The 25,771-nt window shown below is 36.8% G+C and overlaps 1 protein-coding gene across 1 annotated transcript in view; it reads left to right on the top strand.

The window, feature by feature from the left end:
• The first annotated feature begins 302 nt into the window (after window positions 1-302).
• The window catches only part of MYO3B (myosin IIIB), a 181,285-nt gene continuing 155,816 nt past the window's right edge, over window positions 303-25,771 (top strand). Inside the window, 6 exon segments of the mRNA XM_009894642.1 lie at window positions 303-502; window positions 2,022-2,156; window positions 5,501-5,605; window positions 5,868-5,967; window positions 9,460-9,536; window positions 21,509-21,654. Of these exon segments, the coding sequence (XP_009892944.1) occupies window positions 356-502; window positions 2,022-2,156; window positions 5,501-5,605; window positions 5,868-5,967; window positions 9,460-9,536; window positions 21,509-21,654 (710 nt within the window). The 5' untranslated portion in view covers window positions 303-355.

The raw sequence follows: 25,771 nt of genomic DNA, 5'->3' as shown, positions 1-25,771 counted from the left end.
TCCATTAAAAAAGCGTGCAGTAGAGGGAGGGATCAGACTTTGTCAGAACTTTTAAAAATGTGTTCAGAATGATGCAGTGTATAGGACAATGTTTGAAGCAAATAATGCATACAGCAAAGTGTAGAGAAGCATTCCCCAGTGTTTTCTTTCCATTTCTTCATTTAGTGATCTTATCTTTCTGTCTCGTTTTCATTTGTGATTCTATCTGTATTTCTTCTCAAATTAGGCCAATATTTTATTTCCTTATCATAAGACACCTGCTTTAGTACAGTGTTGCTTTGGGCTTCCCACTGTATGTGTGTCTGCTTTATTTTTCAGGAAGCCATTGTATGGATTGTTTCAATATAATTCCAGTATGATTGGACTAGAATCATTAGCCGATCCCTCAGATACCTGGGAAATTATAGAGACTATTGGGAAAGGCACTTACGGTAAAGTCTATAAGGTTGCCAATAAGAAAGATGGGAGCCTGGCAGCAGTAAAGATTCTGGATCCTATCAGTGTAAGTAAAAAATATTAAACTGTAACTTCATTGTTAATTTAAAAGAATTCTCAGAGTCGAAATGTAAATCAAATGTGTGAGATATTGAAAGTGTCCTGAAGGGAACAATTTTGCAGAATGCATTGACAGGAGGAGTTTGGTACCAGCACCTGAAAGCTGCAACTTACAATTTTGTCATCTCGTATGTTATTTTAAGACAGCATTTGCCTAGTTTCTTTTTTAGGTCTATGTAATTCTTCTGGTACAAATTTAGGTATCTGTGCTTGGAGCATGCAAATGAAAAGAAGGCACAGAGGCATTCCTCTTAGGGGCCTGCTATAGCAGGGAAAATACAAAATGCTGTATTTTATTCTGTGTACCCCCTAAAAGAATTCCTTTTCCCATCACAGAAGTACTGTGAACTTTAGGATATTTTATAATTATCTTTTATAAGGCGCTACTTACAAAAGTGGATTACTGCAAGGCAATAGTTAAGATAAAAATGGAAGAAGAGCACAGCCCAAATTCTCAGAGGTTGTTCTGTGCCAGCTCCAGTTTTAGTGGGTATTAAATGCCTCGCTTCCCTGGAGAACCGAGGCCCTAGTTTTCAATGGAAGATTTAATTGGCAGCTGCTCAGGTTGGATCAAGCTGGAGTCTGATCATGACAGTTGGGCTAAAATGTTTACTAAAAAAGTATGTTTCTGTCATCTACCACTACTGAAATTCATCTTGGTTTTCTCTTGTATAAATCTGAAGAAGGTAATAAATAAGATTATATGCTTTTTAAACAAAATGCAAAAAAAAAAAAAGGAAAATGCATGTAAGAGCTTAAATTTTCTAATAGTCACAGTCTGTGCAAAAACAAGGAAAGATTCTGTGCTTACGTACTGTTCTAAGTTGTGGCCTGTGTGCTGATATTGCAAAATATTTTGTAATTGTCACAGAATTCTTTCATTAACGAATATTTAGTAACATTTGCTTATTTCATGGCTTTTGTTTTGTCTCTCTTTAATTGTTTCTGGTATATGTCTTTTCCTCATAAGCATGTCTTTGTTTTTACTAATGTCCCCTTTGAGGTTTTGTGAAATTGTTCTCTGTTTAGTCCCATCAGATGACCATAAAAAAGGAGTGAATCAAAGGTTCATGTATTTACATTTAGCTTACACAATAAAAAATATGCGTATGTAAAAACGGGTTAAAAAATAATACATGTGTAAATTTCTTATTTAGACAACTGAGCAAAGTTAAGTAGAATTTTGACTTTTCTGGTTAAGTATATTATGCACTGAAGGAATCCTTAAGCAACAACTGCTTGCTTTACACAGACTTCACATTTTTGTATGCAAAAATAGCAAAAGTGGCATGGTTTGTTGTGGATTAAACTCATGGCATTGTGTGAGTAGTTTCAGCGGCATTGAAGTAAAACCATTTAAAAGTACAAACTAAAAAAAATGGTTCTTTTTATCCATGAGAGTTTGTTCTTGCTTTGTATGTACTTAGAATGTTTATATGTTCTGTGTGTTTCTGTTTTTTATTTAGGATGTAGACGAAGAAATTGAAGCAGAATATAATATTTTGCAGTTTCTTCCCAATCATCCTAATGTTGTTAGATTTTATGGGATGTTTTACAAAGCAGATCAATATGTGGGAGGACAGCTCTGGCTAGTACTTGAGGTAAAAACATTTTGATAACGTTATATCTTAACTAGCAAATGTTGTTGGGTTTCTGTTTTTTATTGCTGGAAGAGTCAAAGGCTTTCATGATTCTGTGATTGGGGCCATTAATCAAAGGACTGATGATAGATGAGGTGTAGTAGCCTACTGTTGAAAATAAAACTAAAATAAAATCCCAACTTTGTTTAATAGGGAGTGTCCTTGCATTTTTTTTCTGTTCAAGTTGTTACATTCTGCCTCCAAAGCAAGCAAATCCTTTTGATAAGAATGGTTTGCCTAAAACCAGCTTGGTATTTTCAAGTGAGAGGAAACATTAGATAAGACATTTCTTTAAACTTTTTGAGAGCTCAAGCACTTGAGGGAAATGCAAAAGTGATGAAGTAGTAACATGGAGGACAGTTGTTGAAAACCTAGCAGCAGAAATGCCCTCTATTAACTCTTATTTAGTGGCAGGCAGTATTCTCGCAATAAAAAATTTGTTTTTGTGGTCTTGTTGCCAGTCCAGTGACTGCCAAAGATTGTTGCAAGATGAGGATTTGTTCGAGATGTTTTCTAGGCTTAATGGATACAGAGCTTTGTACAGACTGATGAGCAGTAACAGACAGTTCAAACATTTCTCTCTAACTAAACCAGTAAAAGTTAGCATTCGCTTTTTAATTACTGATCACTTTAGAAATTCCACTCCCTGTTCTTGAATGGTGATTAGAATCAGAATAGGGAATCTTTATTTCCGCTTTAAGTTCTGGAATCCCAACAATACATCTAACTTGTATGCACTGCAGAATTATGTAGCTTGAATGAAAACTTTTACATGGGTTTCACCTTAAATTTTGGTAACTATTTAAAAAGGAGCTTCAGTATTTTTGTATTGGTGTCGTTTTTTACTATATGCCTGCTGGCTTTGTATTGAGTTTGGGCTGGGTTTCCCATGTGTTTTCTTTTTTAATACAAATGCAGCATATCCAACAGATGCATCACATGTGGTAATCCATACAAAAAAATTTTGTAAGGCAAAATTGTGACATTCTATGTAACAAAATTGAATGTAGAATTTGAGAGCGTTAGGTGTTTGTATAGACCTTATCAATTAAGTATGTTAATTTCAGGTGGGTTTTGGGTGTATGTTATCCAAAGTTTTAAAGAAATTTGACATTTAAAAAATTGTATTTTCCATATATGGATAAATTTACCAGACAAGGCAAACTATTTCTTGCCTTGGAATTTACATGCAAATTTATATATGTATAGCAGTTACTTTTTATATTATAAATTAATGACACTTGCAGTAAAAGGGAATATACAAAGTACTCAGACTTTGATCCCTTGGTCTTTGATGAATTCATTGGATGTGTGACTTCTAAAATTTTTAATGAAAAGGTGGATTTTTTTTTTTCCTTTAGGCACAATTTTGCCATGTTTACTCACTATGAGCAGGACCTTACTTTGATAAATGCCTAGGATGAAGAAGGGTGGCAAAAGTGGACACCTTAAATATTTTTATTGTGATGCAATTTACTACATAATGAATTTTAGAGATAAGCGTTTTCTATTTCTCAGATAGGTGTAGCACAGACAACTGTAAAGCAAGCTTCCCTACTTTTCCATCTAAATGTGTGTCAGTCTGCTTTTAAGGTATTACCATTAGGTACAAAGTGGTAATGAAGTTTACAAATTAATTTTGTCCCAGATCTTTGCTGACTGTCAAGAACAGTGTCACTAACAGCTGCAGAAGCATTTGTGGGTTATATTTATTTTCAGAGTCTGTCATTCATTTAACATGTGCTATCAAACAGCTGTCAGTCTGTATCATTTTTCAGTCACAATCAGCTTGGGGTTTTTTTTGAAGTGAGGGCATACTATTCTATATTTTATTTGCAGGCTGGAGATAAGCTTAGTATGGCCTGTCTCAGTAGAACATTTAGTGCAATAAAAGCAATAAACAAAAATCTTTGACTTAATGGCTTGTCAGCAAATGGTTAAGCATGGAAAGAAAAACATGCACTTTCTCTCCTGAGATGATGAAATTCTCCTGTAAATACATTTGATGATTGATATTGAACTGAATGCTCCTACCCAATTGGTTTTAAAAAAGTACATCTAGAATTCCCTACTAATTAATTAAAAAGTAAAGTAAAATTCCTGCCAAACTCATCAGTGTTTTCATTGGTGAAATTTTGCTCAGGAATTTATTTACATAAAGGATGTCTTATCATGTGATCTAGTCCTTTCCATGAACAAAAACTTTCAGTCTAGTGAATTTTTTTTATGCAAGGGGAAGTTAGTAATTAATGAAGGAAAATAGCGACATATCACAGAATTTAGTGACTGAACTGATACACAATCGGTAGAAGTTGTTTGAGATGCAAAACTTAAGAATTTGTAGATATTCTGTTTTCATACCAGTCTCCTGATTTATGCTGTAGTATTTGAAACTTAATACTGATAATGTAAAATGAACTTGTGTTGAAATGCATGTGATTTCTGTGTGGCAGAAACGTTGGTAAGGGTACTGGCTACAAAAACAGATCTAGAGGAGAAAATTCAACGAAAGAAAGGCAATCAATTCTCCCATCTTTTTTTGGTTGAAGAATTGTGAATATTTAAGTAAGAAAAGGAAAGAGGGGAATAGCTGCTTAGAAGGACATGGACAGTAAACTAATGCTGTGGGTGAAAACATTTACAAAGATTCTGATTTTACTACTTCTCCTCCTCTTTTGATGCATGGCAGCCCTTTAATGGGAAATGCTTGCAAGAAGCTGCTTTTCTGGATCAGAATGTTTCATCTCAGTCGTTGGCAGCACATGCCATCAAATCTGAGTATAGAGATGTGGCTTCTGTCCACTTTATATTGCCTGCCAGCAGGAGCATTGACGGAGTGAAAGTTTAAAATGACTGTAATTTGTTGCCTCCCAGTTATCAAGAGCATCAATCTTTTCTGTCTGGCCTTTTCTTTGCACAAAAGCAGTTTTCAAAAAGACAATGCACTTGTTGTGAAAATACTCAAATAATGTGAATTGGACTTGTAAATCCTCTTTTAACAACAAAATGCAGTCCTGTTCATAATATTTTGATTTTTAGTTACATTTTATAAATTACACTTTGTACTTCAACTTTCACTTCCCTGCCCCCACCCAGGCTGCTGTGATTTATTATTAGCATTGCTGATAAAATATGTTCTAAGGTAGGATGACAACATAAATAATTGCAAGGTAAAAATGTAGTTGTTCCCGGACTTATGTTGTAGTGCAGTTTTGCACGGTAGGTGTTCAAAGCCTAAACAAGTATATTGAGTAACTGAAGGCTTGTCTTGCTTTTTTCCCCTCTTGCAACTCTCCCCTTCACAGCTGTGCAATGGAGGTTCTGTCACAGAGCTTGTCAAAGGCCTGCTGAAGTGTGGCCAACGGCTGGATGAAGCTATAATCTCATACATCTTATATGGTGCTCTCTTGGTAAGGATGTTCATTGGGCTTGTAATGACAGCAGAGGGTGCAATTTACTCATCTCATACATACATTTTCCAGTTATAAAGTATGGTAATGTTGACAATATTATGTGGGGTGTTATAGCAGCAGGGGTTGTATCAAGCATGTAATCCGGTGGACAGATGTTTCTATAAAGTATGTGCAGATTGTCTTCATTACATTCCCTAATATTAGGGTAATTGTTTTTAAATAAGGGAGTAAACTTATTTTTGTTACTGCTGGTATATAGGGCCTTCAGCATTTACACAATAACCGGATCATTCATCGTGATGTGAAAGGGAACAACATTCTCCTGACAACAGAAGGTGGAGTCAAGCTCGTTGACTTTGGTAATGACAACTTCCCATTTGTTTTCCTGATACATACAGTTTCGCCAAAGGCATCTGTTTACTTTCCCCTGGGAAGGCAGAATGCCATAGCGAGAGACTTTTTCAGAAGGATACTCAGAATTATTTTAAGAAGCAAAAATGGAGAAGGAACCTGATACAGCAAGAATAACAATTCTAACAAAAACAGTACAAGACTTTCAACTTAAAAGCTTAATCATAATTTAATAATTAAAAATAATTCTGAAGGTACTTTTTTATTTACAATGCTCTTTTGCATTTCACAAGGAATGTCAGTTTCAGGGCAGTTGTCCTCCTAATTTAAATTCAGATGTTCTATCTTTTGCATATGAAAAGGAAACATTCTTCTCTCTGAAATGGCTTTTGCTAGCCCTAAGCATATTTTTTCCCTCTGAGCAGAAGGTAAAATGGTCCCTTGGGTCCAAAACCCAACATCCATTTAATTTGTGATTATTGCTGTTAGATTTGAGCATTGCCAGTCTGGAAACATCATGAGAAACACGAGAGAGAGGCAGAGAGACAGATAGGTAGATAGAAAGGAACATGGCAATAGAATTTAACACAATTCAGCAAATTTTTTTCCCTTTAAATGTGCGCTTAGAAAAATAAGGAAATGCTGTAGTCCCTCAGATATATATGCAATGGAATGGACAATTTTATTAAAGGTGTCAAAACCAGGTTATTAGTAATATGGTTTATTAATGAAACCATATAATGTATAAGGTAGTCATTATTGAGAATAGTATTGTGTGAATAACAGATATTTGCTTAGCAGTGCATGAAGGTAAAGACAAATGTTCACAAAATGAGAGTAGTATAAAATGGTGTGCCAAAAAGTCCAGCAGATAGTAATATTTTTTTTAAAAAAATCCAAAAATATTAAATTTATGCAGTAGAAAAAAATTAATGCTGATGTTGTCATGGTATTATAAATTTAACACAAAAATCTATTGAAGACGCTAAAATAAGTTGGGAAACAGGAGACTCTATAGTATCTTCTAGGGACAGAAATTCATTGTGTTGAATGGTAAAGGCGACAATTAAAATAGTGCTGGGAGAAACATATGGCCTGAAGAAAAACTTGGAGTGAGTCCCTGACCTAGTACAAGGGAAGAAGATCCCTTCTCATTTGGGGAAATCTTGGCAGTATGATCTTTGTTTGTAACTATCCTGTTCTGGGAAAAGTTGGCTTTTCTCCCCAAAGCAAAACGTTTTTATCAGATGTATCAAGGGCCTTAGCTGCAGTGGAATCTCAGTTTGGAGCTCTGGCCTTCGGAGGCTGCAATGACTTTCAATGTGCAGAAACTCCAAGTGGCACATTCAAGGAAGCTGAGAATCCCAACCTTTCTGGTGTCCCATGTGTCTGTCGCCTCTGTTTTAGGCGTTTTTTTCTACTTTTTGTGACAACAGTAGTACTAGAAAATTACACCAAAAATGACTACCTCAGAAAAAGACGTGAGTTAAATCTTGAGTGTTAACACTTAACAGTCAGGAAATGGCAAGAAATGCCCACATATCTGTGTGCTTCCTGACTAAAGAAACACTAGGCATCAAGCTTTCATTAAGTTGCTGGTTTTCCTCTCTAGCCCACTGCCGTACTCACAGAAGGGATCTGGGAACAAATTAGGACTGAGTCACAGGTGATATTGTTTGTAGAACTGCTTCTCTCATTTGCTGCAGAAAGTGGAAGACATGTAGTGAAAAATGCAAGGAGTTCAGGAAGAGAAGGGACTCGCAGTTCAGACTGTTGAATGGCATCAAATTGGAGACTATTCTTGCTTCTGCCAGTGTTTCTCTGTGATGTTGGCAGGTGACTTGCGTCAAACTTTTTAGAAGTGACCTCTCTTCCTCATTTTCCCGATAGCCAGTTTGAAACATCTTGTCCTTTGCCGAAGAGCTAAGTGTTCTTGAACTGCAGCTGAGAGCTGTTACAGCTCTACTCAAGGCATGTGGAGTGCCTGAAAACTGAAAGATCTCAGATTAACTACTCCAAAACAGTGGATGCTTTGGATATTTTTAGGTTAATCCTTGGAACTAATACTCCTCTCCCATTTTGCAGGAATGTTAAGAGAGATTTATTGTTTGATGAGGAGAGAAGGAAACACGTCAAAAGGAAAACAAGATAATAATTTAAAATTTAGTATAGGATTGGATATACTAAATAAGCAACTAGAACTCAAATCAATGGGGATAAAAAAATATTAAATGACTATCCATTCTATACAGAATGAGACAGAATCTTGAAGGAAAAAACCAACTTCATAATCAAGGCTGTACATATGCATATTATGTCACAAAAAGGGTTACTCAGATATCCTTAATTGAGGCCTTTTTTTTTTTGCTCTTATTGCATGACTTTACAACTTGTTCTTTCAATGTAACACACATTTCTTCCCTCAGTTGCTCTCAGCAACATGATATATTTGAATAAATGTTGGTCACAGTGTAAGTCAACCCAAAATGTCTGCAACTTATCATTCATTTATGCTCATGCTCACTCACTCTCTACTGCTGTCTCAGCCCTTTGGTATTCTGCACTGTTTTGGAGTGTCCATAGGTAATAGCTACAAATTAAGCTAGCTCGAGAGAGATCAGGGTTAAATGCTCAGAGGCTTGTTGTAGGTCCTAGGCAGCAACTGCTTCACAGCAGTACTGCGGAAATCACTGAAGGCTTGCAATCACATTGAAAAATGAAAAATAAATACAGAATTGAAGCTTGGAGCCAGCAATCCAATTACTTAACTTATGCGTTATGAGCCCCAATTTCTTACTTACTAATATCAAGAGATGTATATTATATGTGTTTCTGCCTGTTTTGTTTCTGGGTAATGCCACAGGAGCAGACCACAGTGTTTTTTGTTTGTTTTTAAACCATGTTAAGGTGAAATATTTATTAAGTCAATGTTGGGTTTGTGTCAGCTTATTGGAATGCTCCTGAACTCTACAATTCAATTATATGTTGACCAGAGCACAGAAGAAGATTTGCTGTGAAAGTTCATTCTGATTTGTTAACGTTGTCTGATTTTGCTCTAGTAGGGAAAGTTTAAGCAAGTGCATAAATGTTTTGTTGAGCAGAAGCCTCTGCAATACTCTAGTGAACAAGTTTCCTGCCAGCAGTCTTCAGGGAGTAAATTTCAGAGACAGTTTTAAAGTCAAGATGTAATTTGAATAGTTTCTGTTTATACTCATGAACATGGCAGAAAGTAGTCTGTGATATTTAGGTGCCAATTGAATTTTTGAGTTTGAATGAAAGTGCTTCAAATGGAGTGTCATTCACAAAAATATCTCTCAGCAATTCTGAAAGAAAACAGCAAGCTGAAATTAATCAAAGAGTTTGGTACAAATGCCGCACCTACTTTGGCCAGGCATTCTGCAGCTGTACTCCTAGGCTTGGGGGATGTTTTCCAGATACTTGAAAAAAACGGAGATCACAGAAAATTTGAAGCCAAGTTTTTTGGATCTGTTTTATTGCAGGTGTTTCAGCCCAGCTCACCAGCACGCGGCTGCGTAGAAACACCTCAGTGGGAACACCCTTTTGGATGGCACCTGAGGTAGGCAAACATTCCTATCTGGCTTGTCTCTGTTGCAACGCACACTTTGTTGCCGCTTCCACGTAGTAGGAGAAAAGAGTATCTTCTCTTTCCTCCCCTGTGGCTGGGTTTCTGCTTTACATCTAGGCCCCTGTTCAGTAAAATGAATGTACTACTAGAATATATACAAAATAGATTTCTAATAATCTTCATTATTTTCTTCTCTGTAATGTTTCCATAAAAGTACAGGTAATCTGCAAATAATTGAGGGTCATGACTTTCCCATCAAATAATGTATGTTTTAGTGTGCTTGTCTGTGCCTCTAATACAGATTAGGAGAAGAAGGAGGAATTTCCACATTCCTGTCTTGCTACAGGATTCTGCAAAACCCTGACTCAGCTGTGTGTTCTTTACCCTTAATCACTGATTGGGGACCTACATAGTTAGACACATGGACTAGCATAGATTAAAAAAGGAGACAAATAATCTACTGGTGGCCTAGCCAAGTATCTTAGACCATATTTTTGCATACTACTGCCCAGACATAATCCCTTTTCTTCTATTTCATGAAGCTCAAGGAAGTTTTAATACACTATTGAACAGAAGTCCCTCATGTAATTTCCCTAATTGGGGTGAAAGATGTTAAGCTTTACCCTCCCCACTTTAAGAAGCGAAAAATACTTTTGTAAGGTATAGATTATGAAATTAAAAAATAAGGAATGAAAAGGGAATGGTCTATTTATTTGTAAGTTGTTAAACCTTAATAACAGTAGTAGCCTTATTTCTGTTGAAATTTGGGGAATATGAGATGGAATTTGCATCTTACAAATGCACACAGATCTATTTCTGTATGTCAAACAGTTAAAAGTATCACACAAACATTTGTTTTAAAACACTTTATACTTTTATACATCTATTTCTGTTGCTATGGAAAGCTGTTTATAGCTGAGCAGAGAAAAGAAGCTGCTGTAACGGATCCAAAATTGATCTTGCACAGTCTCACAAAGAATAGTTGATATTTTACCATCTCCATAACAACCAGTTTACGTCACAAAGGAGACACAAGATACGTTAGAAACCACTGTGCAAGCATTATTTGTGGAATCACCTTGGTTGAAGACATTCTGAAACCTTTAAAATACTCCTCTAGGCAATAATGGATGTATTATGAAATATTTTATTGAACTCAGGTTATTAGAAGTTATTTTTATGGTACTGTTTTGCTTGAATAATTGCCATCAAAGGCAGTAATCGTACCAAATTTATTTTCCCATCCTCATTGAAAATATTCGTTCTGGAGGTAAAAAGCCAAAGAAATAAGCAGATATTTTGATCTGAAAAAATTTGACCTGAAAATACAACACACATGTAACCAAGGTATGCTATGTACATGGCACATCAAAACAGGAACAGAAGTAGCTTCGAATGCTTCCTGTTTTGAAAAGATTTGTCAAAATAACCAAGCCAGTACCATAAGCATAGTAACTCATATCACTTTTGCATGCCTGTGTGAGCCATGCTGATCAGGCTTCATAGATGTACCAATCTGCAAAACAGCTGTAAGATGCTCAGATACCCATTATGCTGTTGTTGAAATGGCTTTTAAATGACAAGTTGCATAACACTCGTGCTCAAGTCACTACAGTTGCTTTTTTTGTATTCATATGAATGACATATTTCAACTGATGTGCGAGGTGCAATTTACCTTACTTCTGGGGAGATCTTTTTAGTATTTTTAAAATGTGCGGCCAAATTTTTATGTGAAAGATGAAAGAATAGGACTGCAATAGGCTGAAAAACTCTGCTTGGGTAACAACTTTTTAGGAACAGTGTTTTTTAGATGAGACTGGTGAGATCGGTAAAAACTAGACAAACAACAGTTGCAAAAATCTTGCTGCCTAAAGGTTTTGACATAGGATAGAATTTGTGTCAAACCCCAAAATACCATAAAATAACTGGACAGGAAGGAAAGATTACTAATTGGAGAAATAGAAAGCATGAAGACTAGGAATTTTTTTTTTTTTTTAAATTGGACTTTTACTATCTGTATGTGAAACATAGGAGCCTCAGTCAATGTGTAAGGCAATCATGGGACCTCATCTTATCTTAGGGTGAGAAAGATGGATTTATTCTGAAGGGGAAGTGGAAAGGGGAGATGAAAAAGCTTGCCTTGGAGGAAGAGACTACAGGAGTGTTTCAGAGACATGAATCTTGTGAAATGAAGCTGACGGGGAATATTTTCCAGGGTAAACCCCAAGAAAATAAAACCTGGAGAAGAACGATGCAAGATTATTCAAGCTGACAGATAGGACCAACTGGATATAAGCAGGAGACAAATATACTGGAAACTAGAATCACTAGATCAGCCTGGGTCAGGAACAGTCTGTATAATGAGGAAAACCATCGTGTTTTAAAATGAAGTTTGCAAAATGTATCAAAGGGATTATATGACATGGTACTTGCAATAGCAAAAGCTCGTAGGAAAATAGCAGTGACTGAGGGTGGCATAAGGTGTTTTGTTCAGCTCAGTGTTCTTACTGGTCAGCACGAAAAGCAGCAGCTTAACAGTTTTAACTCAAACATCTTAGAGGGCTCTTTTTTTCTCATAACTGTGAGGCTTGTTAAGCAGCAACAGGACAAATAAGCTTTGCCCCTGAGCATTTGTTTTGAGCAGAGTATGTGATTAACAGAAATTTTGCTGAAAAATGAAAATACAGGGCTGTGTGGAAGCAACAGAAGAACTTGGCAAGGACAAGTCAGTTTGTGAGCAGCTTCAAAGCAGACTCACTGAAAATCAATCATTGCTGTTTAACCTAGTTATTATTGTCTCACACTTAAAAACATAGACATGCAGAAACTGGAACACTGAATACAGGCATGCCAAAAAAAAGATAAATAAGGCAGGATAGTTTAAGTATGGTGGATGTTTAAAGCTGCCTGTTGCCAAACTCTTCAGTTACCTAAAATCTGCTTCTATCATGCTGAAATAAATTGTGTTGAATGCTAGCAGGAGAAATCAGATTTGAAACTTTTGAACTGAGCTGTCTTTACATTTCTAGTTCTAAACCTTAACATGTCTCGTTTTCAACCTCCAGTGAGAACTGAAGAAAATCTAGTTGAAATAGAATTACAGTTTTCCTTTTTCCTAAATATAATCATATTATCATGATCTAGCTGGAAACTTGACTCTTGAAACAAACTCAGTTAGAATGTGTACATGTTTTCTTTGTCCCAAATCTAGTTTTAAGAACAGAAATAGAAAAAGAAAAAGATACTTGAAGTCAGAAAGAGCTGGAGAGGTGCTGAAGGTAATTTAAAACCACAGGGAATATGCAGTTATATTTTACTAGTAAGTGCTATAAAATGACAATGTTGCATGCATACTTTTGCTTTAAAAGGAACGTAATTAAAACATAGTGGATCCTTTGAAGGATTATGTGTTGAAATATGACACATGACAGTAGGAAAGCCTGCAACATTGGTAAAGGTATCATGAAAGTTCTATAATAATGAGTTAACCAGACGTAAAAACTTGGCTCTGTTTTGCTATTGATTTCAGAGGTATTTTGGAAGTCACAGTATTATTTAAAGCTGTGTCAACTCTGTATTTTGGATATTTGTTACCATCCTGCCGAGATGAAGTGATCATCAGTAAGACTGCCCCAGAGACAATAGATTGTTTTCCTTCCCCCTGCTGAATCAAGGCATACTTCCTGGGATAAAATTCAGTACATCTGAGCATCAGAATAAATTTCTGCAGTGTTAGAACAATAGGTGACTAGTTTAAATTGTCTGTGTTTTTCCAATGTTCCTTTATATTTTTTTAAACTTTAAATCTGATCATATGTGTGTGCAATAAGTCTAATCCTGAAACAATGGATAATATTTGCTTTGCTTCAGTACAAAGCTGCGTCTCTGCGTAATCTAAAGAAAAATCAACCAAACTGGTAAAAAATGTGTCCAAAAAAGTAATTTGCATTAATGTAGTTGAAAAAATGTATAAAGGGAAAAATCTAGTTTTGCAAAGATTCACAGCAGCTTTCCACTAAAGTCAATATTCATTACAGTAAGAGCTGTATTCAGGACTTAGAATTTGGTAAAAAAAAAATAATCTTCCTTTTGGTAGATTTCTCTTATTTACCTCTCTGTTGTAGGAGATGTGAAAAAGTTACAAAAAAATACATTTAATACTAAATACATTTCATATATAGTTAAATACTGAGTTGGAGAAACAGCGTAGAAAATATAACCCTGTCACTAACCTGGGCTTATGTTTTTAATTAACTCTGAACAGGTACAGGAATACGTTCCCCTGAAACTATTGAGTATATTCTCATTTTGTCACACTTCAACCTAACTTATTTGCCAGCGCTTTCCTTACATCATGGGACTCAAGGTCAGCATCCTGTTAATAGCTCCAGGTCTCTTCACTTTAATCCTTATTAGCTAAAATTAGCTCTTCTGATATGCACATTTTCACTACGCTTTTAAATGCCATCGAAGCATGGAATTTTGTAAATGCTGATCTGTAATGAACTGTAGGAATCCACCGCTTAGTATAAATAGGATATAGATTTCGAGAATGTATATACACTTATTTTTCTGCCTGAAAGCCATTTAAAAACAGTTGTACAGTGAAATAGTATGCGTATTTTGTGATAAAGAAACATAAGGAACTGTGTACCTTCTCTAATAAGGAAAATTTTGAAAATATTTCCTTGGAACATCTTCCATGAAGGTGTAATAACTATTCTCTTACAGCTAATGATAAGATAGATTGCTGAATTAGCTCTTACTACAGTTTTCTTTTTACCTCGTGATTTACAGTAAGTGAGATAATAAGGAAAACGTAATTTACAAAAAATAACTGATTGTCCTTAGGAAGAAACTACATAGAAGAGAATAGAGAGAATTCTTTTACAGAATTCCTATTTATATGGCACCATGATTAATTAATAGTGAAATACTTGAAAATCTCACACATTTAGTAAGTAAAAAGAATAAATGCGATAAATGGTGAAGATAAAGAATGGTAGCATTAAATCATTCATAACAGATTTTTGTTACGTTGTGATTTGAACAATTGCTTGCGACTATATTTACGACATTATATTAAGCCTAGGGTGTAAAGGACTTGTCTACTTGGCGTACATTTTGAAATGACATCCCTGCTTTCAGGAGGTTCAAGTAGTGGGACACCGTGGTGTGTTAGAAATGATTTACAGGGAATATTAGCTGTCCTCTTGAAATGCAGCCCTGGGTTTGAGTGCGGTCCTGTGGTACATGTGGTAAATAGGTATGGGCATGCCGGAGAGAAACTATGGCAGTGTAGGCGTGGAGAGGTGGTGGGGGAAGAGTGCGAACCATTGCTCTAAATAGATAGGGCAAGACTGTGTGGAAGAACTGAGGGACATAGAAGTGAAGTGACTTGATTAAGGACTTAGAACGTGGAATAGAATTGGCTCTCTAAATGTCTGCATATGACTAAAATGCCTGTGACTCTGAGATGCCACCTTCTGAGAGTTACTGGCATGATTTAAAAAAAGTTGTCTTTTTGGGAACACAGATCTTTAGGGATTGAATAAAGAAATAAAAGAAATCGCCATTTCTGCCCTGTTGTGTTTTTTTTTTTCTCCCCACTTTCTTAATTTTCTGTGGCTCTCAAACCCAAACTTTAGCAAGCTACAGTAGTAAGGAGTTACGCTGAAGTTGCTTAAAGTCCAGAAGGCAAGCAGTGAAATTCATAAAGCTGAATTGGAATACAGAAGCTTCTTTAAAGGACACGGCACACAAGAGAGGCAGAGAGTGCAGCAGGACACCACCAGCCAGCTCTCCCTGCGTCTGGCAGAATGCATCACCTCCTCCTTTGCCTCCAGGAGAGCTGACCTCCTCCCGGGCTAGTACGGCAGGAGGGGGTTGAAAAGGATGTAGCGGCTGGAGGGAACCTTGCCAGTAACCTTGATAACATGGCCATAATCTTACGGAGGGGTTGCAGGTGTTTGTTTTGTTCTAACCTAAACAGCAGCTATGGAGGGGTTGTAAAAATTTCATGTAGGGTGTTTAAAGATCTAAAAAGCAAACCAAAACAAAAAACTGAAAACAGTAGAGAACATCATTTCAGTACCGCACTGCCCTGCTCTGAGATCCCTACGTGAAGTGTATTTAATTATGAGGCTGGTGTTGTCTCTGAGTTTTCAGTTTCTTTGTGATACACCATTTACAAATCTTTGTCAGCTGTGTAGTGTATATCCTTACTGCTCAGGAGTAAATCTGTGGGTCAGAAACAGAATGTGTCAATTACATTAGTATTAGTAGTGTTGAAGCATCATGGTCCTGTGGTATAAAGCAAAATAGATTTGTGTGCTTGAAAGCTTATCTGTTTCTCCTCACTGTATCATTTGGTCTAATAAAAGGTATTATGTTTCCCCACAAACGTAGCCTGCTGCCAGAGCAGTCTAATAGTCTCAGGAATATTTCACGTGGGTGAGTTAAAAATAAAAATGCATTACTTGCAGCTGTTAAAACACAATTGACCACTTGACAACATTAATTTTCAATGAATCGACATTAATTGTGATAATTACTCATAAAAATTATTTTAAATATTCATTAAATTTTATTTTGGTAACATTTCTCATAATGTAATAATTTTCTGATACACCATAGAAAAATGTATATGATGATAATAAATAAGGAACTGGAATCCAAATACAAAAATGGGGGACTATGGATCCAATTTCAATCAAAAATTTGCTCTTGTTACGTGAATGTGCTTGAGGGCAGGGAGGGAAAGAGGAAGTGAGGGAGGGGTAGAGATAGATAGGTGTCTCTTTGGTCTGGATAATTCAGTACCCCCAGTGCTGCTAAATGTTATGATGAAAGACTTTTTTCAGTGCGTAGAACTTAGAAGAATATTTAATATTATATTTCCTATGTAAACAATTTAAGTTGGGTTACATAGTGTCAGGTGGAGCACAGAAGTTCAGTTGGTTTATTTCATTTGACTTGCATAGTTAGCGCTTTTGTTCCCCTTGCAGCAAGGGTAACAATTTTGTGCCACGTTCATTTTACATACGCAATGCTTTTCAGCATTGTGCTCACACACCTCATAAGCTGCTTAGTTAGCTACGTCAGCGTCAGCTGAGTACAGCACCGCCTTTCTTCAGGACCATCAACCTTTTTAACTCGTTTCTCGTTTCTGTGGGTGGGTCACCAGTGCTAATTGCGTAACAATCGTCTCCAGGTAGCACATCTGGACTGCTATTATCGGTATTGTGTTTGCTTGCAGCTATACTTTGTATTCTGGGTAAACTTAAAAGCGTTTCATGTATTTTGCTTCAGCTAAACATATGTATAGCTTCCTCTCTGCCCACAAGTCAGTACAACCACTGTACAAATAACAGCTAGTTCTCTGTATTATCTGTTTTCCCTCTTTTAAATCCACCTGTGATCTGCTTATGGGCTTGCTGAAGTCAAAGAAATCTTTGCATTGATTTCAGAACAAGTAGAATTATATCCTTGAATATAAAGTCTTCTTGTCAGGGTATGAATCAGTTTGTGTATCTCCGTGAAGTTTTGTGTTTCTGTTGAAGTGATAAATCACACAGAATGCCTAATCTCCGGCTTCTCGAAATTCCCTCCAGCTGCTGTGACTGATATGTTTATGATGTGCTGTCTTTGTCAGGCCAGTGAATTCCCCCCTACCTCACCCTGTCCCGGTGTGACTCTCAGCGCAATTAGTGTTGACAAATACCATCACGTTGTCTGTTTCTCTGTGTTGTGTTTAGGTGCTTTCCACCCTATGGCAGTACAGCTGGGCATGAAGTCATGATGAAATTACAACTTATACAAAAGGTGACAGCCTGTCTCCTTAGCAACCTGGGCCACTGTGTGCACGAAACCAGTCCATGCCGACGTGAAAGTCTTGGTGCTTATTCCCATGGCATTTACTGGCGAATCTGAAGGTTTACTACATCCCCCCCGATGTTTTGGCATGAACATAGTGTTTGCAGCAAAGCAAACTACTACTTTTTCACTTGTACAAGCAGGGAAGGATTTTGCTGGATATAAAATAGGTACAGATGTGATGATGTCACATTGTGCATTGATTGCACAAGGTAGAGAACGGAAGTAGCATTTTCTTCAGTTTCAGATTATTTCTTCTGGGCTCTCTGTCTTCATGCCCCACTGGGCAGAGTAGGCATCAGCAGTGCAGAGAGGCACTCTCAGCTCCAGAAATATGACTGAAAGGGGCAGGCGTTTCCAAAAGATAAGTATTTCTGAGTTCCTGATAGAGACAGGAACATAATAAAAGCTAAGCCAATGGCATTTTTCCTTTTTGTGTTTGGCTTTTAGAGATTTTTGCTCTGCAGGTAGTTGCGGTAGTTTTCAAGGCAAAACAGTACTGGGGCATTCCCAAGGACTTAGCTTGTAAACTATGACTGAGAGAACTCTTCTTAAGATTTCAAGGTAGAGTATTGTTTGCTAGTGAACATATAAAGCGAACAGCCAATATGCACCTTTTATCAAGGAAAAAGCTGTAAAATTTGATTCTTGCTTTAAAAATGAAAATTAGTGGCATTTGTGTTTCTCTAAGTGGTGCATGATTTGGTGAGATTTTAATAATAAATCCCACAGACATTGAAAGCTTGTTTCATACCAAAGTGATCATTAGATTTATATACATGCTGCATACTTGCTGTCAGAAGAGCAGTTCATTTTGCGTGTTTTCTGTGAGGCTGATCTCACTATAGGCAAGCTAACTGTCTGAAACATACGGGGCTGCATGGTCCACTGGCTGAATTTTTCTAGACAAAGAGAATGCAAGTGAAGGGGACAAAGAGAATGCAAGTTAAGGGGAATATTTTTCTAAAAGAATCACTGCAGGCTGTGATATTAGAATGGAGGAGAATCTGATAGTGGTTAATTCCCATTGGTTAGAGTGCCAGTATTTTGCCATAGTGTCATTTTAATGCCATGTACGGTATTTACTGGAGGTGTAGCTGTTAGCTGTGACAGAAGACATACAAAGATACATTATACATTCCTTCTCTTTGTGTGATAGGTAGCACATTGTGAAGCTGAGAAAAGCTCAAAGACTTTTTCTTTTTTAAAACAGCAGTTGCATTATACTTTCTTTTCTCCGTCCATTATGAGTGCAAAGCCCTCTGGTACTCATGTTATTTTAGTGTACCTTGTTAAACTTTCTAAGACAGATACATAGCAAGTTTTGCCATTGGCCTGTAATTAGAAGAAATTGTGATGTGCTTATAGAGGAAAAAGTGGTGGTATCTTTAAATGTGGGAGACCGGCTATGTTTGTGGCATTGCTGACAAAGTCCGGTGTGACCTTGAGCAAGTCCTTTTCCTTCCCTTGAAAATGAAAATATATTCCTCTGCATCATAAAGTTTGAGAATAAATAGACAAGTATTTGCAAAGGACTCTGCACACTGATGAGAATCAGGCAACTTCTGAGGTAGTCACTTCCAGGAAATGGGCTCTAGCAGCTTTTTATCCAAGCAGATAAATATTTTTAATGTGTTAAAAAAGGAGGGAGAACACAGTGCATTCAATTAGTCACCTACGGATAAGCTATTTGCAACTTCTGAGTCATGGCCTTGGAAGCTGACTTGCATGATTTTTTTTTTTAATTTTTTTTTTTTTGAGAAAGTGTACTTGAGTATACAGATGATTTGGGGAACTGTATAAAGAAACAAAAGTAATCAAGAAATATGAGCTTCCCTTTCAGTCTCTGAGCAAAACTGCAATGAAGGAAACTCCAGCCAACACCAAGTATGGCCTCTTTAGAATGTATTATTTAAATATCTCTGATGGGTCTCCACACTGACTTTCTTACAAGTTTCTACGTTAACTTTGATTTCTTTCCTTTTCTCTAAGGCAAGGTATAAGGGAACGAAATTGTCATATATCATATAGGCCTCTGAAATAAGGGTGGTGGTTTAAAGTGCTCTGCTTGTGTTGTATAGAATCTATCTATCTACTGCACAGTAAAACTCATCTTTTTCAAGAGAGAGAGGGCGCTCTGGGATGAGATCAAGGCTATAATGAACTCTTTGAAGAACTAAGAAATATTTCAGAGCTTTGACTTAAGACATTCTGTTGAAGAGAAGGGAGATGGGAAAATAGTCCCCGTGTGACAACTTTGAAAAACACTGCATTAGCTAACAAAACTCTGCCTCTTCAAGTCGAAGAAAAAAAAAAAAACCTGAACCCTCTTTTACAGTGCTTACTTTCATTTTTCCCCATTCTGTTTATTTGATCCTTGATGTGTAGGGGAATGTGTATGTGTGTTTTTCTCAGATGGTTTTCAGACATTTTGCTGACTACTTTATCATGTCTTGCATATCACCAATGTTGCTCAGACAGTAGTTGAGAAACACTGGTCTAATGCTGTATCGGCAATAACGGGAAAATACCACTGTCAGTAGAATATGAAAAGAAATTTCTTTGGCCTAATAAACTGGAAAAAATGAGGAGGAATAGAGAGATCTCAAGACTTGTCAAAATACTGATAGAAAATTCAGGAAAGGTTGTAATTATTCTGGATTGATTTGCTTTAGGAAGGACCGGAACTATTAGTATATAGCAAAGGAATTATGTCCAAATTTACTGCTGAAAAAACCCAAAAGACATTTTAGTATTATTTTAACTTGTATGTTCAACACCCCTGATTTCTGATTAAAAAAAAATGATAAGCGCTGTGTGATGGGGTCATGAGTCCCGGAGTAAGAGACGGACAGGTCCTATGGGCCTGTTGGACAGAATCTCTACCAGATACAGATAAAGAATACATCTGTTAGGTGCAGCTTTTGGGGAAAGTAACCAAGAGGTTAGGCTGGAATAAGACGCTTCTCCAGGAAGGGTTTTCTTACAGCAGGCAGTGAGTGGCTCTCTGCCAGCAGCTATCTGGGGTGTTGACTTGCATGTTAGCATCTCTGCAAAGCATTGTCCCAAATTGAAGCGCTTACACAAGAACTCAGAATTAAAAAATAAAATAAAATAAAAATCTCTTCTAGAACACAGATACAGCCACCCTAGGACATGCTGTCAGAAATTCTGTTTATCTTAAGTACAAATTAGTAACAATACTTAAAGCTACAAGAAAAATCACAAAAGCCAAGACTAGCAATATACAGGGATTTGATAAATTTTCAAAGCAGTTGGTCTAATTCATGACATTTGGGAAGACAAACTTGAGACAGGATTCCAAATCATGATAGAATAAAAGACAGTGAAGCTGTGATTTTTTGTCTCATCTCTTTGCAAAGATAAGGGCTAAATTTTAACTTTAGTTTGATTCTCACATTTAGATGCAGAATTGTTTCCACCTTATATGTATAATTAGCTTATGATTAGAATGCAAACAGTGGGTTAGCTGAAGTGTGCATCAAGTTTGTGAAGCAAAACAGTTCTGATGTCCAAGGAGAGATTCCTGTTAACTTCAGTTTTTCTTAGACAAGGCACATGGTATGTTAATTAAGATTTCTTTTTAAACTACTCAAATCTAGTAGATGCAAACTAAAAAAAAAAATAATGGCAGAAATGACTGATGGAATATTCTTATCTAAAGAACAGCTGTGCAAATCAGTCTATCCTCATGAATAGTCATAGAAGTTAACAAGACTGACATCAATAGGATTCTCTGTTCCTGTAATAGGTTTCTGAAAGAAGTGCGTTCAAAAACAGGATTTAGTAGAGTGATGTTCTTTGTATAGATATGTGAAGCATCCCATGGAGCTTAATGTATTTTTAAAAAGAGGGAGATTGTTTTTAAGGAAGACAAACCTAAGAGAAGTTCTAATTTACTGTTACATTTTTTGGGGGGGTTAATAACTGGGATGTACAGGCAAGGATATGGATTTGAACGTGACATAGGATTTTAGACATAACTCTAAAAGTATCTTCCTGTCACACTAGGAGGTGTGAATTGTACGTTCCGTTAAAGCATTGTTTTCTCTGCTTTTTTCTGATAGGTCATTGCTTGTGAACAACAGTATGACTACTCATATGATGCTCGATGTGACGTATGGTCCTTGGGAATAACAGCTATTGAACTGGGGGATGGAGACCCTCCTTTATTTGACATGCATCCGGTGAAAACCCTTTTTAAAATTCCAAGGTATGGCACTAGATGGCTCTCTTCCCTCACTAGTTTATCCAAAGGCAATCTAGTGAAAGGAGAAAGAAATATTTGGTAAACATTTGTGCTTCAAATGCTAAGAATCCCTCATAGGAGAAGATATTAAAAAGCTGTAATGTTAAACACTTTTTTTTTCATCTTGATTTCTACAATAATTTATATTTAGAATGGCTTGAAATGATGAAGACTTATGCATTTATTTTATTCTTATCTTAGAATATAAAATCATGCAATATCAAGGTACCTCCCTTCAAAAGTACTTTTCTTAGCTACTATTGATGAAAACATTTGTTTCAAAAAGGGAAGAAGCCAACATTTGTAACTGTTCAATAACATTTTTAAATGTTGATCCCCTAGAGTCTTTGTCTTGTTTTACTGTGGAAGAAAACCACACAATTTTGACAATCCTCTGAATCAGTCTGGCAGTTTCAGCAAACTGCAGTCATAATTTTTTTTTCCATTTACCCAAGGATGTTAAAATGTGAAGATTTGGGTTGTCGTATATGGACATGAAAAAGGGGTAGAAATTCCCTCTATTTATAGTCGTGTAAATTAGCTGTATTATTTCATGTTGTCTATTTTTGGTTTCATTTTGTTTTCATTGAGCATTCCTGAATAAGTTGAGATTGACAGTGTAAAACAGAGTTTAACAACAGAGCAGTTGTAGTAATAGATGAAATATCGAAAGTGCCCGTCATTAGATTAGACTGGCATATACTTATCTTTTCCACATTTTACTCATAAAAAAGGCATTGCCACTGACTGGTAACAGTTTAAAACCTTCAGCAATACAAGCGTTTGACCTTTTGTTATCTGCACAGTTATCACAGGCTTTTAAAATGTCTTCTGATTGCAATTTGCATTTCTGATTAAGTCTATTTATATGCAGATGCAGTTGTGCTGGGTTTTTCGTCATATAGTTATCTCCTACCCAGCTCAGACATGAACTGCCACCACTCTTTTCAAAATTATACATACTGAAGCAGCGGTTCATCTTGCCTTTGCGTAAGTGCCAAACAGGTCCTGGCAAGTAAGACAACAAGGGAGGCTTTAGGTTGCTAAAGCAGTATCTATAAATTTTATCAATGTGCAAAACAGTTTGAAAGGACAGAAGTCATACCAAAAGTAACAGCAAGCAATAGGAAGATACATGTAGAGGCTTGGATTTCTTTTCGGAGTTTACCCCTTTCCCTATTGGCTGTTGCATCTCTGTATGACTTACCTCACCTTTAGTTTGTTATCTACCTGATGAATTAAATACAGGGTACATTTACTAAATAGAATGGTAGCAATTTTTAAGTTGAGATGTGTCCCTCTGCTTTGCATTTTATGAACTATAACCCTGCGGCTGGTAACTGTACATTCATATTAAAGTGGGTGATGTTGAGTGCTGGATGGCATAAAGGCCTGGGGTATAGGAGATAGAGCTTCTCTCCTGGTACTTGTTTGAATTCAATTCAGAGGGGTAGTAAATATGACCAGAAGGTGCATTGTCCTCTTCTAGTAGTTTACAAGTTTACAGTTTACAAGTAATCTTAGTGCAGTTCCTGGTATCTGTGCTGCAGTTCACACATTTTTAACAGCGTTTTCAACATCGGCATTGAGGCTCTTCTCAGGTTGAAAGTGGTTCTTCCAAGCACTGTTTGTTGAGTGCTCAAGCAGCGACATACAGAAACACTGCAGTTCCCCTTCTGAGACTGTACAATCCAAAATACTCTGAGTTCAGGGATCTGGTATCTTTACACTTTCTGCTTTCAGGATAACATCTGTGTCTGACGTTATAAATGCAAATGTTAAGCCAGTTGGTCATTTTTAGGTAGTTAGTGTCCTCGAGTATCATCCGTGAATTTATCCAATACAAGTTCTCAACTGCTATAACATCTAGTAGCAAGGAAGCCTACAGAGTAGCTATATTTTATTGGAAGAACTCTCTCTTTTAGTGTGTCGCTGGCTAGCTTTATTTGGTAACCCTTAGCTGCCTTATGAAAAGAGAAGACGTACAGTCAATCCCTATTTCCTCTCTCCATGTGACTTAATGTCATTGTAAGATCCAATCAAAAGAAAAGGAACCCTGCTGTTTCTTTTTTTTTTTTTTTCCCCTCTTTTTCTTTTTTGTTATTGCTTTGCCATTTCTTGCCCAAGACTTTCTCTGCATCTGTCGTGCTTTTGAGCCAAAGCTCTCAGACCTAGTTTTTGGCTCAGTGAGACTATGGTTAGACTCTGGACTCAAGTTTCTTAACTGAGACTAGCACTTGTCACATCTCCAGACACATTTGTGCAGTACACAGGGATCTTCATGTCTTAATATTGCTCTGATGATACCTGCAATCAAACAGCTTTGTTTATGGTAGAGTGAATGAGAGGCAGTGTATTCATGCAGCTCAAATTCTTGTCTCAGCAGAGGGGTGGTAATCACTAGCATGTCCTGCCTCCTGCTTTCTATAGGAGGCAGCTTGTCTGAGCTTTTCCTACAGCGGGCTCTGCTCCACTCGTTGTTTAAATGAAGATGTAATTCTGCACATCTGGTGAGATGTAGGAAAGGCTCACTCAGCTGACTGCCCTCAGTTCACAGACAGCACTGCTCTCAAGTGAAGTCTGAAGCTTAATGCTCCTGAGGGATATAGTGAGAAAGAACTCATCCAGCCAGGTTTTGCTTTCACCTGGAAAATGGCCACTAGCAGGAGGTTAGCAGTTTCTGAAATTATCTCACAACTGTAATTTGCTATTCAAACCAAATTATTATTGGAGTACAATGGAGCTGAATACTAAGGTACACACTTTTAATTCTGGGATTCTGGAGGTAGTTGTAAGACCTGGGTCAGGAAGAACTATAACCTTTTGTAACTCCAGCCTTGCATATATACCCGTACTCTAATTTCTGACAGAGACATACATAATTTAATTTGTTGGTAACAGCTCCTCTTTCAGCTGTGTTTTCTTGTGGTTTGATGTGAAACTGGCAAATCAAGTTTCAGTTATTTTTAAATGTATTAAATGTATTAGTACCAAAAATCACCAAAGTGTGTTGCAGTTATGGTGTGACTATGGTACCCTACAGTCACGCTCCATTTTATCTGGAAGTGTAAAAAGCTACTGTGAATAATGAGCAATAAATGTAATGGTCTGTTGATTTACTGCATATATCTGATTTCTATATGTGTTCTCCCAGGATAATTTTTGTTGATTGGGCTGATTTGCCTTCAGTTTGCAGAAGAAAAGGTGAAATTGCTATTCACAGTGAATGACACTTGGACATCACTCAGGCAGAAAGTTACCAGGAATTAATTCCTTGTTCCCTTACATTCTTGACTACAGTTGATCCGTATCTTTCTATTTATACTGCCTTCTGTGTGCTAGACTGGTCTGTTTCGTGTGCTGATGATTTCTTTACATTATCAGAAAACTTTGCAATAGTTTTCAAGTTTTTTCTTTATCAAGCACTGAATAATCTGTTCTCATGAATGTACTTAAAAATGTTAGTAATGGTGAAATTGCCAAAGCTAGATACAGAAATCAGTGTGCGTGATTCGACAGAATTTTTCCATTCTCAAGTAGGGAATAAAATAATTAAGTTTCTATGTCACTTTAGCCTTTTTTTTTTTTTTTCCTAGAGACTGACAGTAATTGTGCCATTAGCTTTGGCACTGAATTTCAACTTAGTGAGCTGTGGAGGTAGGCCTTAGGCTTAAGTGAATATAATTGAAATCAGTGAGTTTTTACTTTCCCTTTATAGGGTTTGAATCAACCACTGAATGAATGGTTTTGTACTAACAGTCACAGCAGTTGCATACCACTGAGATCTTTGGAGATGTCGTCTTGTGTAGAACTCAAGTCAAGGATCAGGCTTTTACTGTTTTCATGTGCTAATTTAAGCAGGAAAATGGGAAAAGCTAATAGTACCCAAACATCCTACGCTGTTTGTGTTCTCTAAACAAGAAGCAAATAAGGTGTTAAATTCAGATGGTACTAGTTACAAAGCCCAAATATTCTTTCAATAGATAAGAAATTACACTTCTCTATACTTTCTATACGTTGTAGCACCCCAAGATGGCATTGCTGGAAGAGGAGGCTCCTTATGGCCATTTAAATCCAGATC

The sequence above is a fragment of the Charadrius vociferus genome, unplaced genomic scaffold, assembly GCF_000708025.1.
Source record: "Charadrius vociferus isolate BGI_N301 unplaced genomic scaffold, ASM70802v2 scaffold161, whole genome shotgun sequence".
NCBI classification, from domain to species: Eukaryota; Metazoa; Chordata; class Aves; order Charadriiformes; family Charadriidae; genus Charadrius; species Charadrius vociferus.
The sequence above is the reverse complement of the archived record's forward strand: the minus strand, read 5'-3'. Positions and strand labels throughout refer to the sequence as shown.